Source organism: Papio anubis, chromosome 13 (assembly GCF_008728515.1).
Source record: "Papio anubis isolate 15944 chromosome 13, Panubis1.0, whole genome shotgun sequence".
Lineage (NCBI taxonomy): Eukaryota > Metazoa > Chordata > Mammalia > Primates > Cercopithecidae > Papio > Papio anubis.
The window spans coordinates 103,524,856-103,545,596 of NC_044988.1; the positions used below are offsets into that span (position 1 = coordinate 103,524,856).

Consider the following 20,741-nt stretch of genomic DNA (forward strand, 5'->3'; position numbering starts at 1 on the left):
CTGATGGAAAGTTGGACTCCATTTGTTTATTCTAAATAGAGTAAGCATCTGGAAAGATGAAAAACTCCAATACCTCTGAATTGTGAGCGTGCCCGTCTCCCATGCCCGGGCCCGGGCGTGTGCCCGCCAATCCGTTTCTCGGCATTTCGTAGTATTGTAAGGGCTTTGGCATTGTCACCTGGCCCGAGCCTCACACCTAGGGCAGGTCTCATCACTGTGCCTCCCTCTCAGATGAGAAAGAGCCTCAAGGAAGTGCTGTGAGCAGGCCTCGCCGGAGCCCGCCTTGGGGACGTCCTGGAGGCGCGAGGCCATCGGCACCAGATCTGCAGATTCAGTCCTAACCTACTATGCATTTGCGAGTCATACGGAACTCCAGGGATCACAAATGTGGAGACGGAACTCCAGGGCTCACAAATGTGGACCTTCATCTTTGGAACAGATTTCCAAACTGAAATCTTGACATGCTGAGAAAAATCAAGTCCACTGATCTAAGTGAATGCTAAACGGGTGTGTTTTCTGTTTGGGATTAAAGTGTTCAGAACGGAGGGTTGCAAAATGAAAAGAAAATAGCACCCATCTGTATTGTGTTCTTTCAAAATCTTAGAATTACAGGAAAGGCGACGGAAACACAGGGTAACGTCAGTTTGCAGAGATATTTGAAGGAAAAAAAAAAGGACACAGTCATTTCTGAAACCCTCTCTATTCACTCCACAGAGCAGTCTTCACTTTGTTTAGCCTTTTTATTCCACTCAGAAATTAAAAGCTAAGGCTGGTGATGGCTTATGCCCATAATCCCAGCACTTTTGGAGGCTGAGGTGGGCGGATCACCTGAGGTCAGAAGTTTGAGACCAGTCTGGCCAACATGGTGAAACCCTGTGTCTACTAAAAATACAAAAATTAGCCAGGAATGGTGGTGCACACCTGTAATCCCAGCTACTTGGGAGGTTGAGGCAGGAGAATTGCTTGAACCCAGGAGGCGGAGGCTGCAGTGAGCCAAGATTGCACCACTGCACTCCAGCCTGGGTGACAGAGTGAGACCCTGCCTCCAAAAAATAAATAAATAAATAAAAGAAAAATAAGTTTCATGTCGCTTACTAATCACTGAATTTTGCTGCTGAGTTGGTTTAAAACCAGCCACTCCCTTTTTTTTTTTTTTGGTGAGACTGAGATTTACTCTTGTTGCCCAGGCTGGAGTGCAATGGCACAATCTTGGCTCACCACATCCTCTGCCTCCCAGGTTCAGAAAAGTTCTGCCTCAGCCTTCCAAGTAGCTGGGATTACAGGCATGTGCCACCATGCCCACTAATTTTGTATTTTAGTAGAAGCGGGGTTTTCACCCGTGTTGCCCAGGCTGATCTGGAACTCCTGACCTCCAGGTGATCCATTTCGCCTCAGCATCCCAAAGTGCTGGGATTACAGGTGTCGCGCCATGCCAGCGATAAAACCAGCCACTTCTTCAACGTACATTTTCATTTATATTTCTGTATTTTTCATCAGTAACCTTTATCTTTTCATTATAGTCAATATTAGAATGGTTTCCACTACATAGTAAAATATCTTGACATTGAAAAAAAAAAATCTCTTACATTTAGTACACAAAATACCAGAAGCCTCAAAGATTTTGCAAATAATGTGATCTGTCCCCCACCATCCCCAACAGCCACGCCTGGGAATAAACCTGGTTGTGATTTGCAGATGTGGACTGTGGGTTTTGTGTTGTTCCCCACACCCCTTTAAACAGTTCCTTTCATTCATTTTGAGAGAGGGGGGATCCAGAGGACAATGTGTTTTCATGTTTATATGAGCAGACAAGGTGCTAATAATTAAATGTACTGCTTGATTTTCCAAAGCAAATGTATCTCAAGCTGGGAGAACCTGCTGTCTGACCCTTCAGATTTTGAGCGACAGATAAAATAAGGGGGACTCTTCCCTAAAGGAAGCTTCTCCCCCTATATGGGGACGTGCGTGGAGAATATCAGACAAGATCCACCAGAACTATTTCCCTTTCCCATCGCCGTTCCCCGACATCAGGCTGACCCATCCCAGAGGACCTGACGTCTCCCGATTCTTCGTATTGGATGAAATGGACGCTGGCTCTACTCCCTGGGAAGAGAGAGGGGCTCTTGGGACGTGACTCACATCTAGGTCTTAATAATTACAGACTTGCAAAGAGCTTGACTTACTGACACCCCGTCCACCGGAGACTCCTACAGGGCGGGCACACATCTACTTATTCCCAAAGCGGCTCCGGGCCTGTATTTATGGGATGAGGCCGCGTTGTCACACCCGAATCTGCGGAGGTGCTGGGAGACAGACTGCCAACACAGGGGCGGGCATCCCTCCTGGACAGCTCCTGGCTGTCCCGACTGCAGCCCCCTCCCATACAGGAAAACCCACTGGCAGGTACGGAGGAACCTTGGATCTTGGCCTCTTCTCTAAAACACACAGGGCAGTGTAGGGGTGAAGCAGCAACACTTTCAGGTCACATGGCCCACGGACAATACCAGGGAATTCCAGTTTGTGAAAAGAAAGTAGACACCAACGGACTCATCTCCAGCTGAGTCTTAAGGCACCAGTGACTCCTGAAAGCAGGACAAGAGGAGCTCCAAAGACAGCCATGATCAGCAGAACAAAGATCGGAGGAAGCCCCAGGGAAGACTCCCATGAATCGCCTGTTTTAACCCCATCAGGCGGGCCGTTTGGTCGGTGCTTGAGCAAGCCACTGTTTGTCACAGCAAAGCCTGACCCCAAGGCCCTCGGTAAGGAGCTCTGAACTGGGGACATCTTGTGCAGTTTTGAGTCCACCCCACCGGGGTGACCCCAGCGATGACACAGCACCTCTTTACAAAAACTGAAAATGGACCAAAATGTTCCATAAAGAAATGCAGGTTCCCGGAACATTCTTAGTGTGTAATTAACCCACGGTGACTGTCAGCCAAGTGGTAGCTGCTCCGCATGTGGATAGCGGATGCCGTACCCACAAGGACGGGCAGAACACGCTAACTAGGGCCGGTGACCGTGTGCTACAAACGCCATGTCCCTGAACCTTGGGAGGTCTTCTCTCTGGGGCAGCGGTAGCTCTGACCTGCACTGCTGTGTGGAGCGTTGGCAGAGGACATGAGAACGTCATGGAAGGTGTAAAGGGTCCGGGGTTTGGGGAAGACATAAGACAAGCAACCCTGGGGTGGGCATGGGGGCAGGAGTGGGAGAGGCTCAGCGCTATGTGCACTGTGGTTGGCAACGCCTCCCCTAGCAGGCCCAGGACGGTTTCCAGCCAACACCCCCACAGGCATTATCTAGAAATATAAATAAGGCAGGGCGGGGTGTCTCAGACCTGTCATCCCAGCACTTTGGGAGGCCAAGGCAGGCGGATCACCTGAGGTCAGGAGTTTGAGACCAGCCTGGCCAACATGGTTAAACTCATCTCTACTAAAAATCCAAAACTTAGCTGGGTGACAAACGCCTGTAGTCCCAGCTACTTGGGAGGCTGAGGCACGAGAATTGCTTGAACCTGGGAAGCAGAGGTTGCATGAGCCAAGACTGTGCCCCCATTGCACTCTAGCCTGGGCAACAGAGTGAGACACTGTCTCGGGGGGGGGGGGGGGGGGGAAGCAATATAAATAGAAGAGCACGGATTACATGAAACTGTTTCTCCTGAAAGCACTTAAGTGAAGCAATATGCCACAATGAAGATATCAAACACAAAAGACAGGGCTGGACAGGAACAGCAACCACAGGGACCCTCGTCCCAGCTTCTGACCCAGCAGATGTTATAACTGTGGATGGCAGGCGGCACATGCCTGCATCTGGATACAAGAGTGAATTCTTGCTAAAACCCAGGGGTGCACAGTGTGTAGACAAGTCACTCGCATGTTAGAATACCAACAAGATTCAGCTCCAAAGTAAACCCTGCGTGGCAGCTGAGCCACGAGGCTGACCTGGGAGCCTCCAGTGACTCATGAAAGTCTGCTGAACAATTACAATGTACATGTCATGGCCCATCAGTGCCCAGCACTGCTTCCGTCTCTGCAGTAGCCACAGGCACTGCGGCAGCCTCAGAGCGGAAGGCACAGAATACCAGAGCAGCATCACAGGGCGCCAACACCGAGGACCTGAGGCTGCTGCCTTTAACCGCAGTGAAGAGGGTCCTGTGCATCCTGCCCTGGGAGGCACCCACAGAAAACCACCCAAAGGGCTGGCCGTGGTGTTCGGGCACACCTCTGATGGGGCTCCTGTTTCTGGAGGGCAGGTATGGAGAACGCTTATCCCCAGGACTGGGCTTTGCACATCGTCTCTGCCCTAGGTGTCTGGGGAAGAAAGTTCTAAGCAGTGATTATTGGTGTGGGCAAGAAAAGAATTCGTTTTTTGAGATAAGAGTTTCACTCTCGTCACCCAGGCTGGAGTGCAATGGCACGATCTCAGCTCACTGCCACCTCCGCCTCCTGGGTTCAAGCGATTCTCTTGCCTTAGCCTCCCGAGTAGCTGGGATTACAGGCATCCGCCACCACGCCTGGCTAATTTTTGTATTTTTGGTAGAGATGGGGTTTCACCACGTCGGCCAGGTTGGTCTCGAACTCCTGACCTCAGGTGATGCACCCGCCTCAGCCTCCCAAAGTGCTGGGATTACAGGCGTGAGCCACCACGCCCAGCCAAGGAAAAGGAAATTTTAAATGCACGTGTGTTATCTTTAAGAACCATGATTAAAAAAGAACAGTAACTCCATATAAAAAGAGGTTTATTTCGATGTTAGAATCATCTAGTGATTGAACAAGATTGGACATGAACCCACCCAGGCCCAGGGCTGGGCTGCACAGCAGCTGCTGCTGACATCTGTGTGGATTTGACATGCAACAGGGAGCAGTCACGTGCTCGCTGGCCATTGTGCTTCGAAAGGTTTCTCCAACGGACGGCGGTAATTGCAGTTTTCAGGTGTGCTCTGGCCTCCAAGGACTGTGGGGCCGAGGGGGTGTCCTCTGTATAAAAAGTGCTGTCCTGGGAGCTTCCCAACGGACATCTCGGGGGCATCTGAGTGATTCCCAGGGAGGGCAGCTCGGCCTTCCTCAGGCTACCACTGCAGTCACCGCCGGCATTCTCACCAATAACCAACTAAAAAGCATCAGAGTCTCTGTGAACCTGGCTGCGATGATAAGAACCAAATGTTTTCTAATCGAAGACTTGTATGCATAACACAGAGACTGCAGTTAGGAACACCCTACAAAATCGAACAACAGTATTTTCCAAAAATAGTTTTTACATCACTTTAAATAATTTACAAAAAGCTACAAAAATCATATTTACCAGGACACGTCTGTTAAATAAAAGTTTCATGTTGGTGTACATATATACAGGGTTATGTATAACAGACCGTTTCCCCTCCCTGCAACCACAGAACCATCACACGCACGCACGGCTACACACACGGCTACGCCGCTTTCCACGAATGCACGGAACCCGGGACACGAACCCATAGCTCGAGGGTTTAGACCTTCACTACTGAGCTGCCGCCACTGTCCTCCGCGGAGGTGTCGCTGAAGTCACTGGCGTCACTGCCCAAGGCGTCCTGGTCCTGGTCATCTCTGTTGATGACCCTTCGTCGATACCTCAGGTCTAAAATGCTTTCCTCCGACCCCGAGCTCCTCCTGTCGTGCAAACTCAGCCCTGTCTGTGCCTTCCTGCTTGGCCAGGGGCTGCCGTCCTTCTTTGCCAGCAAGTGTGGGCTTCCAAAGACAGGGCTGGGTCCGGCCTGGGCCTCCCTGAAGGCCGAGAAGGAGGGGCCCTGCAGAGGCAGCCCCAGGTGGGGGCTGAAGAGGCCGGCCTGCCTGCCCCCCCAGGAGACACCCTTTCCGAAGTGGAAGAGCTGGGTGGACAGCAGCGGGGAGAAACCCGCAAGGGGCAGGCTGGGCAGGCCCCGGCCGGGTCCCTCAGACCCCTTGTCTCTCTCACTCCCGATGCCCCCTCTCCATGCCGCATCTCTGCCTTCGGAGCGCAGCACCCACGGGCTGGGCAGCCGACTCTGGTGGGCGAAGTCACTCCAGGGCAGGGCACGGTCGGCCTGGGCTCCAGTGTCCCTCTCAGCTCCCGGGCTGGGGGTCAGGAAGCTCGGGCTCCCGCAGCCCATGTGAAAGGTTCCTCTGGCACCTCCTGCCTCGGTGCCCACGGTGGCACAGCTGGGCAGCTGACCAAAAGCACTTTTGGCAGCAGGCTCGGCCCCTCGTGGGCTCTGGTCTTTGTGAACGTAAACGTTTCTCCTGCTCACGGAGAGCCCCTTGGCGGAGACACTGCCACTGGTGCTCCTGGGTGGCACCGGATCCCCTCGGGCCGGAGCAGCAGGGAGCCCCTTCCCGCCCTGGCTGAACAGACCAGCTGCGCCCTGTGCTCCCGCGCTCTCTGTGCCTCGAAGCCCGTCGGCCAGATGTGGGACCCCCCTGGCCCTCTGGCTCCGTGTGCACACGCCAGGCAGTGGGGCCGGCTCCCTTCTGCACAGCACCTCTGGCCTGGCTGGGCCCCCTGTCCCGAGAGCAGTGGGGCCCTCTGCCTGAACTTCTGAACTGCTCACTGACTCTTTGGCCTTTTCCGCCAAAAACTTTCTAATCTCCAGTTCGATGCTATCGTCGCTGTCCACTGAACTGCTATCATCAGACAGGGAGCTGGGGCTGGGAGCTGGGTCCTGGGACTCCCTGGGGAATGGAATCCCTTCGGAGGCGGACGTGGAGGCAGAGGCGGAGGCAGAGGCGGGTCTCCTGACCTGGAAGGCCAGGGCCGTGTCCTGGCTCCCGGGGCCCTCCTGCTTTGTCCTCTCTGCCGTGCTGCCAAAGACGCTGGGGGGTTTCTTCCAGGGGCCCTCGCCACTGTCTCTCTTGGACTTGGAGAGGCAGCTCTTCAGCACCGGCGGGCCCCTGTCTTTCCAGTCTCTCCGGAGCCCGCCCAGCTGCTCCAGGAAGTGCGTCTGGGCGGTGCTGAACCTGACCTTCTTCCTGCACGCAGCCCTGGGCTCCCTGCACCTCTTCTTGAGCTTTCGCTTGGACCTTAACAAGTCCTTGATGGCTGTGTCCAGGTCCTCGTCACTGTCCAGGGAGCTGCTTTTGTCTTCGGAGCTTTCCTTCTCTTCTAGGCGCCTCACCTCGTCTGTCTTACCCTGGCCCTGTGACACGCGAGTGTCGCCGGGTCCCCTGGCGGCGCCCTCCCCTCCCGGGGCCTCGCTGGCTTTGCCCTGGACAGGCAGGTCCCGCCCCTCATGGCCAGGCTCGGCTCTCCCCTGGCTATGGTTGGCATCCTGGCCACTGTCTTTCACCACCTCCCGCGTTTTCTTGGGCGTGGATGGCCTCACATGGCCACCGCCTCTACGCTTCCTTTTGCAGCCCAGCAGTGGGTCTCGTGTTTTAGAAAGAGGGGCCTTGGGGCCACTGGTCTGGCTGCTGAGGCCAGGCGGCAAAGGTGGAACCTGGGCAGCCTGAGGGCAGCTCTCACCACTGGCCAGCAAACTCCCCGACTGCGCCTTGAGGGCCAAAAACGTCCGGATTTCCTGCTCAATGCTGTCATCACTGTCCACAGAGCTACTGTCGCCGTCAGAGCGGGAAGGCACGTTCGGGGAGTAGAAGACGGGGCTTGCAGACAGGGACCGGTCACTGCCCTCCACAGGGGCCGGCAGGATGGTCTTGGAAATGTCCAGGATTGCTTCTGCGCACATCAGCTCAGCAGATGTGTCTGCCCGGCATGAGGACCGTTCCACAAACTCGCTCCTGGAGGCCGGGCTCGCTGGAGGTGGAGCTTTGGTTTCCTTCAGGAGCTTGGGGGAATGGTCAGCGTCCCCCGGACCAGGGTCCGTGGTCTTGGCGGCCACTGGCTTCTTCTTGCTGAGTGTTTTCCTGTGGGTCTCGGGCAAGGCACTTTTTGGGGCGCTGCTTGTGTTGTGTGTGGAAGGATCAGGTGCTCTCTCCTCTCGGAGCTGGGCCGTCTGGGGCAGGTCCCCTTCGGTCTCCTTGCGTGTTTTCTGCAGCTGGTACAGCTGGATGGCCTCCTCGATGCCGTCGTCGCTGCTAGAGTCAGACGCCTCGGGTGCCTGTGCCAGGCTCGTGACTCGCTTTCCCCTCCTTGCTGCGCTGGTGCCCCTTTTGGTCCCACTTTTATTCTGTGCTGCTTCTGAAGGGCGGCAGGAGGTTGCTGGCTTCGTGCTGCCCTCGTTCTCCTGCGTGGTCGTGACCTTGGACCTGAGGCTTCTGGGCTGCACGTTCGTCTTCACTAACCGGGGAGGTTTGCGGAAGGCGAACTCCTTCTGGACGCCCATCGGGCCCTGCCGAGGCACCGCCTTTGTAGCCGGCTCTTGGTGGGATTTCGAGAGTGACTTGGCCGAATGTTCATTTGTGTCTGGTTTCTTCTCCACGGACCCATCGCATTTCTGGGTCTCATGCTGTCTCTTTTCATTCAGAAACTGTTCTATTTCCGCCCTGATGCTCTGCTCAAAGGAATCATCGCTGCTTACACTGACCGGGGAGGCGGAGCCCTGGTCCTCGCTGGATCCCACCTGGCTGCCGGGGCCACCACCTGATCCAGGTACAAGTTTTGGTGGACACAGGGCAGTCGGGGCCGGTTCCGGCTTACATCTACTGCCTCCGCCTGCGGCCCTGGAAGGCTGGGCTGTGCCTGGCTGAGCCCCACCGGCCCCGGGCTGTGTGGCTCCACTCTTTGCCTTCAGGTACTCCTGGATGGCCTCCTCAATGTCCCGGTCCACGGAATCGTCACTGTCTGAATCTAGCACCAACGGGCCAAAGTCTGCAGTTTCCTCCTCCCCCATGGGGTCAAAGTCAGCAACGAGACCACAGGCAGCCAGCGTGGGCGGCTCCTTGTGCACGGTGGGCTTGGCGGCCGGCCTGGCGTCGTGGCATCCCTCCGCCCTGTGACCCCTCTGCGCAGCACGCTCATCGCTGGTGCCCCGAGCAGCCCCGTCACGCTGCAGCGTGCTGATGAGCATCTGCACCCGGGCGCTCACCGACGCGCTCTCCACGCCCTCGTCAGCCTCCGAGAAGCACCCGGGGAACCTACAGCTCCCTGGCGGGCCAAAGGCCTCCCATTTGGACTGGAGAGCAACCACTGGAGGAGCGTTCATGAGAAACATTCTAGCAGACGGGGAGGGACGCGCAGAGGGGCAGCGCTTTATTTCTCTGCCGGCTTCACATCCTGGGCGGAAAGAAAGCACACGGGCGTGATGTAGCTAAGAACAGCGATAGCAGCCAGTACCAAGTGAGGCCCCAGAGGAACAGCATGTCGGGCTCACAGAGTTGAGAGAGTCGGGTGGAGCCCGATGTCCACCCGACGTCCAGCTGGCTGGGTGTCCTTGTGTGACTTACTCATGCTCCTGGGGCCTCGGATTCCTCGGCTGGGAAAGGAACAGTTTATCTGCTCCAGCCCAGGGCCGCTGGGAAGATTCAGTAAGAAAATGTTTCCAGCCACCCTCCACGGTGCCACACGGGGCACGCACGCACATCACCTCCCCACTCTTCCCTTCTCACTCCGGGCTTCCACCTTCTCTGTAAGAGGGGAGAGGTTTTATTTACCTCCAAAGGTTGGCAAGCGGTACCCATGAGACAACGTCTTCAAATGCTTCTTTGCAGGTTAAAAAGGACGACTATAAACCCAGGATCAGCACGACGTCATGCGTAGGTTTATCTTGACCCAACCAACAAGCTCCTGGAATGGAAAGTTGTATGATGTGAGCCACTCAAAAATTATTTCCCCAAACATCTTGAAGGGCTGCTTTTACTAAACCCTCTCTGTGTTAAATGTCAAATGTAAATTTGCCAGGTGGTCTCATGGGACTAACTGTTATTCTTAGCTAACTAGCACATAAGTCACCCTGAACACAGTGATGTCCCCCTTCTCATCCTGTGCTTCCAGATTTCAGACCAAAGGTGGCTGCCTCAGCACAAGTGCTGGGCTGAGCTTGGGACACTTTGAAGACCTGCTCATGAAAGGCCTGGGGATTGCCACTGTAGGGAGGAAGCCCAGATGGACGGCAGTCACTTAGAACAATACCAGGGATACTGCACAGCTATTCATTCTTAACATGTTGCTCTGATCCCCGCCTGCCTACACCAGAATTGGAGGGCAAAGCGGTTCCTATGCAAGCAAGCCCCCAAGGCTTATGGACACTGAACTCCCCTTGACTCAGAGGCCGTGGCTGCCCTCAGGACCTCAGCAGTGGGTGAAAACCGGCCCGTATGTTTTGCCTCTGTTGTGGATTCTTCTCTACCACGAGCTTTCTCTGTTTAACCAAGCACTTTCTTCCTGGCAAGCACATAATCGGGTATTTACATGCCACCATCTTTTCTCAAAAACATGAGGCTGCGGCCAGATGCGGTGGCTCACCCCCGCAATCCAGCACTTTGGAAGGCCAAGGCGGGTGGATCACCTGAGGTCAGGAGTTCGAGATCACCCTGACCAATATAGTGAAACTCCACCTCTACTAAAAAAATACAAAAATTAGCCGGGCGTGGTGGTGCATGCCTGTCATCCTAGCCACTTGGGAGGCTGAGGCAGGAGAACTGCTTGAACCCGGGAGGCAGAGTTTGCAGTGAGCTGAGATAGCGCCACTGCACTCCAGCCTGGGCGACAGAGTGAGACTCCATTTCAAAAAGAAAAAACGAAAAGAGAAAGAAAAAAAAAGGTGAGGCTGGCCACCTACACACAGGTGAGCCCAAAAGGGGTAACTAGCCATTAACCAGGGGGTGAGACAGATTCAGAAGTAAGTCATTTGCTAGTACCAATTTGTGCTCTAAAAGGGAAACTAAAATACAAGAATTACTTGAAATTCCTTGAAATTCTCTGAGTCCAGGTTGACTGTGATCCAACGGCAACCAGTGTTCCCAAACGGCCCGGGATCAGGTCCTCATCACTCCCCTTACACGCCGAGGCATCCTCTCCCTGCTTTTTCAATAGACGTTTGACTACCAGAATCAAAGACAATCAGAGGCATCTAGTTACAGGCTGAAGCTACAGTTCATCAGTTTTTTTTTTTTTTGGAAAGAAATACCATTAACTTAAGGGCTCAAAATTAACTTTTGAAGGAACTTACTCTAAGATATTTAACCACAAGTACAAAGACATTTAACTTAACGTATTAAGACAAATACATTTAACCACAAGTCATGTCTAGCTATCCTGGACAACAGATCTGATGCTAGCTGAAGTGACGGTGATGGGGCACATATGTGACATTATCCACTAGTTCTCAAATTCTGGCCACCCACTGTGGCCCATGACATCTCCCGTAAAGTCCCCTTCTGGAGAGATTCCCCACTGACACAGAGCACTGAGGACCAACAATGCGGTAGGGGCTCTCTCATTGGCTAGCGGACCCATGCCTGCCTTACTGTAGGTGTTATTCAAATTGCCTCTGCAAAATGACATCAATGATAAAACATTTGCATTAGCCTTGGGCTGAGGAGAGTCTAAATTAAGACTATTAGCTCCTTAAACAGTACTACTACCTTCAGAAAACGGGCCCAAGTCAGTGTCTTTCCACTAGATGACAAGGTGGGGGAGGGGAGTTTTCCTGGAGAAATATTCTGTTCTCCACCAGCCACGTTTACAGCTTCTGACTGATTGCAGAGAGGGCCTGGACACCTAGTGAATAGTTTTCTAAGCTGTCAAATCACCTAGTCCAAGAATGGTATTAAAAAATCTGGCCAGGTGCAGTGGCTGACGCCTGTAATCCCAGCCCTTTGGGAGGCTGAGGCAGGTGGATCAGCTGAGGTCAGGAGTTTGAGACCGGCCTGGCCAATATGGTGAAACCCTTCCTCTGCTAAAAATACAAAAATTAGCTGGGCGTGGTGGTGTGTGCCTCCCAACTACTGGGGAGGCTGAGACAGGAGAATTGCTTGAACCCGGGAGGCAGAGGTTGCAGTGAGCTGAGATGGCGCCACTGCACTCCAGCCTGGGAGACAGAAGGAGACTCCATCTCAAAACAAACGAAAACAAAAACAAAATCGAGGGGGGGCATCTCCCCGGGACAGCTTGAGGCTTTAAAATATTATGCAAGATGAATCATTCTTGAAAAGCCCCCTGGTTGGGGGATGGTGACTCACGCCTGTAATCCCAGCACTTTGGGAGGTGGAGGTGGGTGGATCACTTGAGGCCAGGAGTTCGAGACCAGCCTGGCTAACAGGGCGAAACCCCATCTCTACTAAAAATACATAAATTAGCTGGGTGTGGTAGCCCACCATCTGTAGTTCCAGCTACTCCGGGGGCTGAGGCATGAGAATCGCTTGAACCTGGGAGGCCGAGGTTGCAGTGGGGCAGGCTTTGTCAAACTGCTGCCCCAGGATACGGTCTTGAGGGTGGCTGTGGGGATACCCAGCACCTGCACCCCAAAGCCACACGGTGTCAGATTTTAGGAAGCGGTGGAGAACACTCGGTCCCTTCTCGGTCCAGACATCAATATTCCGGAGAGAACCAAAGCACCCACACTGGGCCCTCGCCATCCTAACAGTCTGCCCACCTGTGAGAAACGCCCCCAAATACTCTACATGTCTTGGTTGGCCGAAAAGCAGCTCAGCGAGCAGTCTTACCTCCCAGGTGGGGTTTTCCCCCAGGGTAAGGAGGCCAGGGTCTGCAGGCCAGGGAGAGGAGCCCCGGTGCAGGAGCGGGCGGGGCAGCAGGAGGGCCCGCTCCAGCCACCCAGAAGTGGGCGTGGGCTAGAATTCCGCTCCCAGCCTTCCAGAAGCTGCAATTTTACAACCTCACAACAAGCGTCCCCTAGCAAAGCTGCACCGCCATTTCCTGTGCTTGGGAACTAGAGGCAAGGTGAGCCCCTCCCGGCTGCCCCCGCCCGACCTCCCCCGACTCCCGAGCTCGGGCTCGGGCTACTCACGGCCTGCGGGCTGGGCAGTGTCCCCCACGGGAGCTCCCCTCCCCGAGGGCGCGCTCACCCCAGCCGCTTGGATCGGCGACCTAGTCCTTGGCCCGGGGGGGGGCGAACGCCTCCCAGGGAAGAGGCCGGGCCTCCAAGCAGGTCTGCACCCCCGGAGTTATGTTTCTGGGATCCGAGGACTCGCGAGCTTGGGGCCCGGGAGAGCGGCCACCCTCCCGGAAGCTCCGCCTGGAGCAGGGCGTGAACCTCAGTCTCCAGGCCGGCCGGGCCGCGGCCATTCTCGGAGGGCAGCGGGCGCCCCGGGCCGGGCCAAGGCTCCCCACCGCGGGCCCTCACCTGCGCCTCACCTGGGGCTCCAGGAGCGCGGGGCGCGCGGACCGACAGTCGCACGGAGGCCAGAGCCAGGACCCCGGCCCGGGGTACGGAGCAGCCCCGGCGCCGATCCCCGTCTGCCTGCCCCGGGGAGCCCCCGCCGCCCGCCCGCCGCGGCCTGCACGGCGCGCCGGCCCCGGCCTGGCCGGCCCTCCTGTCCCCGGCCCCCCAGCTTCCCAGCCCCCGAAACCCCCGGCCCGGCGCTGCACCCGCTCACCTCGGCCAGTTCCCCGCCGCCCGCCGCGCGGACCCCGCGCCTGCGCCACGTCCCGTCCGGGGAGGCGGCGGGCCGAGGCAGGCCGGAGGCTGCGGGGCCAGCGCTCGCCCTCGGCCGGGCGGGAGGGCGCAGGGGGCGTCCGGCCGAGCCCCGCCTCCCCCGCCTCGCGCGCCGCCACCCGCCGCCCGCGCCGGGCCGCGCCGTGGGGAGGCGCGGGAGGGAGGGGCAGAGGCGGGGCGGGCGACCCCAGGCCGCCCCCTCCCCGCGACCTACCGGGCGGTGGCGGCGGCGGCCAGCGTCCCGGAAGCCGTGCCCGTGGCTGGGCATCATGGGAATGGCACGGCCGAGTTCCGGGGGAGGCGCGCGGCCCGGCCGGACCCCCGCCCGCGAGAGCGCGCCCACCTGCCGCAGCGCCGGCGCCCCGGGGACACCCCCGCCCCGCCCTGCCGGGTTCGGACGCGGCCCCTCCACTTGGGGGTGCAGGCGAAACCGCTTAGGTCAGACCGAGCTCATGCTGCCCGGCTCCGTGCGGCCGCCTCGAGGCGCGCAGGGGCGCAGATCGCCGGGAAGTTCTGGGCGCGGGGGGCGTGGCCGTGGGAAAGCGCTCGGTGCCGCGGGGAGGGAGCGTGCGGGGCCCCGGCCGCCAGCTGAGTTCCTCCCCGAAGTTCACGGGCGTGCTCCGGGCGGAGCCGGGCCTGCCCGCCCCTCTAGCCCCACGGCCTTGGTCTGGGGTCGGGGGCGGCCCCCGCGTGTCCCCGTGGCTGCCCCACCCGAGCTTGCGGCGGGGAGTGGGTGCACGGCCTGCCCGGGGCGGCGGCTCCTGGAGCACACCTGCCGCCAGGTTCGGGGGAGGGAACAGTTTCTAGGAACTGCCCTGGACCTTGAGGCCGCTGCTGTTTCTGCTTCTGCTGCGCACTGACCATGTGACCTTGAGTCGTTCCCGTTTTGTTTTATAAAAGGTCCAGGGTGTGTGCCCGAGGATGGCGGTGGCCGGTGGTCCGGGTGTGCTCAGCATCCCCGGGCGGCGGGGAACGGGCAGACCCGACTGGATCCTCCCTCAGCGCCCACTCGTGGAAGGGGCAGATGGTGCGCAGGGCACCGCGCTGCTTCTCTAAGCCCCCTGGGCCCTGATCCACACGTGTCTGGGAGATGAATTTGTGGGTTCGGTTCCTGTCTAGAAAGTGTCAGAAATTTGATAGGATCAAAATCAGAGACTTGCCTTGGAGAGGTGCTTCCAGTCATTCCAGCCTGGGAAGCTGGAGGGCCAATTTTGGGGTCAGGAAACCCATTAAAGCATTGTTTTAATGCTTTCGTGAATTTTTTCAAAAAACCATTTTTTTTTCTCATAAAATAATACTCTTTCAATACCCAACTTTGGGGGAGATGATCTAATGAATAAGATGACTTTCCAGAGACAGGGACTGTTAAGGTTTTGGCGTGCTGCTTCACAGGTTTTAAAACAGTGCTGTGGTGAACAGCTTTCATGATGCGTCCTTAGAGCAGCTCTAAGCGTTTCCTGCGGGCAAATCCCTAGAAGAGGCTGGCGGACCAAAGACTGTGCTGCATTTTGCCAAAATGCCCTCCAGAAACGCGGGACCAGCCTGCCGTCCACTCACTGGTGAGCGGGCATGCCCGCTTGCCTGTCCTTTTGCCAGCCCTGAGATGCTGTCATTGCATTATGTCTTTGGCAGTCTGGTAGGCGAAACAGCCCTTTTCATCACTGGAATCCTAATTTCTTTGACTGCTGGTGATGTTGAACATCTTTTCATTTTATTATTGGCCATTTGGAAAATTGCCTGTCTATGTTCTTTGCCCATTTTTTGTTTTTCTGTTGGGCTATGTGTCTTTTTCTTAGGGATTCTAAGAGCTTGTTACTGTAAGGAATTTAGCCCTTCTCTGTGCCATATGCTACTCTGTACAAGAGTGTAAATGCAATGTGTGGACGGGCGCGGTGGCTCACGCCTGTAATCCCAGCACTTTGGGAGGCCAAGGTGGGCAGATCACCTGAAGTCAGGAGTTTGAGACCAGCCTGGCTAACATGATGAAACCTCGTCTCTACTAAAAATACAAAAATTAACTGGGTGTGGTGGCGGGTGCCTGTAACCCCAGATACTCAGGAGGCTGAGGCAGGAGAATTGCTTGAACCCAGGAGGTGGAGGTTTCAGTGAGCCGACACCGTGCCACTACAGTCCAGCCTGGGCGACAGAGCGAGACTCTGTCTCAAACAACAACAACAACAACAAAAAACTGTATTGTACAACAGTACAATAACACAGAGTATTGTACAGTAGTACAGTATACTCTTGTACATTGCAGTTAGTTTTCTGTCATTTTTCTTTTGACTTTGGATTTTGTTTTTTTAACTTTTTTTTTTTTTTTTGAGACAGGGCTTACTCTGTGTACACTCAGGCTGGAGTGTACTGGCGTGATCACAGCTCACTGCAGCCTCAACCTCCCCAGGCTCAGGTGATCCTCCCACCTCAGCCTCCCCAGTAGCTGGGACTACAGGTGCACGCCACCACGCCTGGCTAGTTTTTGTTTTTGTTTTTGTAGAAATGGGGTTTTGCCATGTTCCCCAGGCTGGCCTTGAACTCCTGGGCTTGAGTGATCCACCCTCCTTGGCTTCCCAAAGTGCTGGGATTACAGATGTGGACTACTGTGTCTGGCCTTTTTATTTTTTTACTACGTAGAGGTTTAAAGTTCTTCTGTAGCTAAATCTATCAAGTTTTCTTTTGTGGTTTCTGGCTTTGGGGTAAGGCCTGGGATAGCTTTTACCACTCTAAGATTTCATAATCATTCACCAATTTAATCCCTGAATTCCAAAGTAAGAGAGCAGCGTAGGGCATGGAGGAGTGTGACCTAGGGCTTTCGGGAGATTCCTGGGCCAGAGTGTATGGCACGTAATAAACAGTTTCTCAAAACAGCAAGCACTTGTACTCCTTTTTGAAGCTACCGACGTTCAGAGATTGGTTGTTTGGTGCTTTTTATTTTTTTATCAAATTCTTAGGAGGCCTCAACAGTGCCTTGTGAGGCCTTCATTGGAGGAACAAGGAGGGGGCGTCTGTCATTGTCAGACTCTCCTGTTGTGAGAGGCGCTGGCCTTGGCCTTGGGACCCCCTAGTCAGGCTCCTCGCTGTGCAGTCGGTGCCTCCGGGGGTCAGCACACAGGGTTACCTTCATCATCCGCCATGGAGGAAGTGAGGACTCCTGGCATCTTTCCACCTAGCCCAGGGCTCTGCTGTCCACAGTGGATGGGCGGTGGCAGCAGGGACAGGTGAAGAGGGCTTCACGTCTCACCTGAGGAGCTCTGGTGGGCTCTTGGGCCCCTGTGTGGCTGTTGCTCCCCTCTGGGCCTCCGCTTGGCCTTCTGTGAAGGGCACAAAGAGTCCAGTGGGGCCACGTCAAGGTCACTCTCCATGTGGAGTGGAGAGACCACCTGGGAGAGATGGCTGAGGGCCTGCTGGGGACCAAAATATGAGCTCATGAGAAAAGCCAGCAGTCAGTCCCTCTGTGGCTATTTTCCTTTACAGAATTAGTGACATTGTCATAATTAAAGAAAACTCAGGGGCTGGGCTCGGTGGCTCACGCCTCTAAACCCAGCACTTTGGGAGGCCGAGGAGGGCGGATCGCCTGATACCAGGAGTTGGAGACCAGCCTGGCCAGGAAGCCGAGTCCCTGTTTCTTTTAAAAAAAAAAAAAAAAATTAGCTGGGTCTGGTGGTGCACGCCTGTAATCCCAGCTCTCAGGAGGCTGAGGCAGGAGAATCGCTTGAACCTGGGATGGGAGACTCCATCTCAAAACAAAAACAAAGAAACTCAAATGAAAGAAGGCAGCATTTCCCCACCACACAAGGAAGCTCCACAGTCCCCTGGGAGGACTCAAGGATGAAGGCACCCCAGACCCTGCTGGCACGAGGACACAGTGTCTGTTGGGAGGTCATCCTGCTGTGTCTGTTAACTATAAAGTGCAGGTCACATTTGAGTGTTGCTTAGCCCTTCGTCCTAAAGTTACGTGCACACAGTTTGTCCAGGCACGCACTGACAAGGACTGCTCCAACCTTGTCTAAGCGGAGCCCCCTAAGTGACCAGATGGGGACAGCGAAATGAACCCTGGTACCTCCTGTACCGCTGGGCCTCTGCTGGAAGGGAGGTGGGTCCATGTGCCCCAGTGTGGAAGGAGTCCAGGGAGCATAAGAAAATGGAAAAAGCTTGCAGCAGAATGATGTGAAGTGTCACCCCAATACGCTTTCAGAAGCAGAGTGGGCTGGCGCGCCACCCGGCAGAACACGCACGAAGATGTCGGGACCCAGGTGAGCGGCCTGAGTGGAAGGCCAGCAAGGGGGAGGGGACGTTTTGGTGTTGTCTTTTGGTGTTGTCTTCTTTTATACCATTTAAAATTTCAAAACAGTGAGCATACCGGTCTCACGCCTGTAATTCCAGCACTTCGGGAGGTGGAGGTGGGTGGATCACTTGAGGTCAGGAGTTTGAGACTAGCCTGGCCAACGTGGTGAAAACCCGTTTCTACTAAAAATATATATAAAAAAAAAAGTTAGCCAGACGTGGTGGTGGGTGCCTGTAATCCCAGCTACTTTGGAGGCTGAGGCAGGAGAATTGCTTGAGCCCCGTAGGTGGAGGTTGCAGTGAGCCGAGGTTGCACCATTGCACTCCAGCCTGGGTAGCAAGAGCAAAACTCCGTCTCAAAATAAATAAATAATAAATAAAATAAAAAATAGAACGGTGAGCTCTCCTCTCCTTTGTACATAAACCGACTCATATAGGCTGTTTAACAGAAGGACATGAATATTCATGACCATGAGCACAGCCCTGCAAACGTTTACCTGTCCATGGAGACCTGCCACCAGGTGAGGCAGCTGACGCTCTCCATCCCGGCCCAAGTCACATGAAGGGGGGCCCAGTCCTTCCCACCCGGGTCCAAGGAGCCCACTTGATTCAGTCTTTAGAAATTCTATTTCTGGCGAGGCAGCAGTGGCTCAAGCCTGTAATCCCAGCACTTTGGGAGGCAGGCAGGCGGATCACAGGAGTCAGGAGATGAGACCATCCTGGCTAACCCAGTGAAAACCCCGTCTCTACTAAAAATACAAAACTAGCCGGGCGAGGTGGCAGAGCGCCTGTAGTCCCAGCTACTCGGGAGACTGAGGCAGGAGAATGAGGCGTGAACCGGGGAGGCGGAGCTTGCAGTGAGCTGAGATCCGGCCACTGCACTCCAGCCTGAAGGCGACAGGCGGAACTCCGTCTAAAAAGAAATTCTATTTCTGCAGCGAAGAATTTTAAACGTTTACCCAGAAATGACTCTGAATGGCTTTATGTGGATTCATTTCTTGATCGTTATGTTCTTAGAATTTTCCTGGCGTGAATTTTACCCAGTTTATTACTTATAAGGTCAGGAGACAACGTGATTTGATGATGATCTGTTTATGAGGGAGCATTTTAAACTGGAAGCCGACCAAGCCCCAAGACAGGAGAATTATTCAGGAGGCCCCGCGTGCATCGTCATTGGGAAACGAGGACACGTCACCTTGGATTTATTCAAGAGCAGGATGCCTCCAATTCAGGATCTGGGAGAAAAATGACTTTCTTGCTCTGATTCTGTAGAAATACGTCTAGGCGAGGCCCTTATTCTTCTGAACACTCTGTGTTTGCTCCTCTCCTCAAACAGGAGGGCCTGGAGGGGCCAGCAGGAGTGTGGTGGGACAGGTGGCCCCCTCCTCAAAGGCAGGAAAACCTTGCAGAGAAAAGGCAAAGGTGACGAAGGCCAGAGGAAGTGAGCATCTCTGACCCAGACCACCTCTTGGACAGGAGCCTGCCCAGGGCAGGGGAGCTGCATGGACTTGAGAAGGTCATGTGTGAGGGTTTGACCGGGGCACCCCCCAGGAGCCCAGAGGATGGGGCAGGAGGTGGCGAGGAAGTCCACATGGCCCACAATGGAGGCTTCAGCCCCAGTTCTCAGGGAGTTCTGGGCGTGGCAACCCCTCAGATGGCCCCTGTTGAGGAAACTGGCCGGGCCTTTACGCCTCTAAACCCCCTGCGTGGCCACTGGACGTGGGCTGCCCCTGGGGACCTCAGCCTGGGAGTGTCATTTGGGCTGGGCAGCCGGGGACCATGGAGTGCTCCTGCCCTGAAGGGGGCCGAGGCAGCTGCCCTGTGTCACCCCAACTTCCCCAGGACCCTCCTTCCTTGGGAAGCAGCCATTGGAATCTCTTACTTCAGAAACTCTGCTAGGAGCTTACGTTCTCCATCTCTTAGGCAAAGAGGTAGTTCACTTGTTAAGTCTCTCTAAGAAATGTTATCTCAACCATGTTCATTGGAGAGGCTGGTGAAGCTGTATCAGGAATGATAAGCTGATAAGACTTAGCTTTACAACTCTGAAATAGGATGTTAGCAGTCAAGGTTAAAGTGATGGCCAACGTAATGAGGGAAGCAGATTCTTCCTCTCACGAGGAAGTTTCCACACTCTTGTTATATGAAGGTGGTGCAGAGTAAAAACGAGAAAGGTCACAGTTTTCTTGCGTCTCAAAAATTTCCCCTAGATCCATGGAAATGATTCTATTTCAGTTTCCCTTTGGCAGAAAGAAGAGGGACTCTACTGCACGTTCTCGTAGTTTTGGAAAGGCAATACAGAACATTTGATGTTTTTGTATAAAAACCTACTCATGATGTCCTGAATCACTTTATTCTGAGGTAGAGGAGGGTAAGGAGCCTCTGCAAGTCTTGATACAGATTTGTAGTTTCTGGCCGGGCACAGTGGCTCACGCGTGTCATCTCAGCACTTTGGAAGGCTGAGGCAGGCGGATCGCTTGAGCCCAGAAGTTTGAGACCAGCCTGGGCAACATAGCAAGACTCTGTCTCTAAAATAAAAGAAAAAAATATGTATATATATATTTATACCTACATCTGTGGACCCAGCTACTCAGGAGGCTGAGGTGGGAGGATCGCTTGAGCCCAGGAAATTGAGGCTGCAGTGAGCTCTGATCGTGCCACTGCACTGCAGCCTGGGCAACAGAGCAAGACCCTCTCTGAAATATGTATCTATAGATTTTTTTTTTTTGTATGTAGCAGTTAGTTTGGCGCTGTAGAGAAAAGTAGGGCTGCATGGAAGCTGTACCTTGCACCAGCCCAGGACCATCCAAGGCCAGAAGGCATTGAGGGCTGAGCATCGGGAAGAGGCAGGTGTCCCAAGCCTCTCTATGCCCCAGAAGACACTGCCTAGCTTCAACCTAAGGTAACCTTCAAAGCCACTCCTGCAGCAGTATTTCCCGGGGAGAAACAT

At 54.9% G+C, this 20,741-nt stretch overlaps 1 protein-coding gene and 1 long non-coding RNA gene across 3 annotated transcripts in view; one reads left to right on the plus strand and one right to left on the minus strand.

Moving 5' to 3' along the window:
- Nucleotides 1–4,718: 4,718 nt before the first annotated feature.
- On the minus strand, nucleotides 4,719–13,826 carry PPP1R26 (protein phosphatase 1 regulatory subunit 26). Of its 2 annotated transcripts, none has more exons than XM_031654691.1 (4): nucleotides 13,728–13,826; nucleotides 10,799–10,940; nucleotides 9,552–9,684; nucleotides 4,719–9,174 (listed from the first exon to the last, which is right to left on the minus strand). In XM_031654691.1, exon 4 carries the CDS (start codon nucleotides 9,110–9,112, stop codon nucleotides 5,480–5,482), a length of 3,633 nt encoding a protein of 1,210 aa, XP_031510551.1. In that variant the 5' UTR covers nucleotides 9,113–9,174; nucleotides 9,552–9,684; nucleotides 10,799–10,940; nucleotides 13,728–13,826; the 3' UTR covers nucleotides 4,719–5,479. The 2 variants fall into 2 exon arrangements, with proteins under 2 accessions (XP_031510551.1, XP_003911158.2); XM_003911109.5 differs by lacking the exon at nucleotides 13,728–13,826 and adding an exon at nucleotides 13,455–13,501.
- LOC103878068 overlaps nucleotides 12,611–20,741 on the plus strand; it is a 48,734-nt gene continuing 40,603 nt past the window's right edge. Inside the window, exon 1 of the long non-coding RNA XR_638050.4 lies at nucleotides 12,611–12,798. This is a non-coding gene — a long non-coding RNA (uncharacterized LOC103878068). The remainder of the gene's footprint in view (nucleotides 12,799–20,741) is intronic.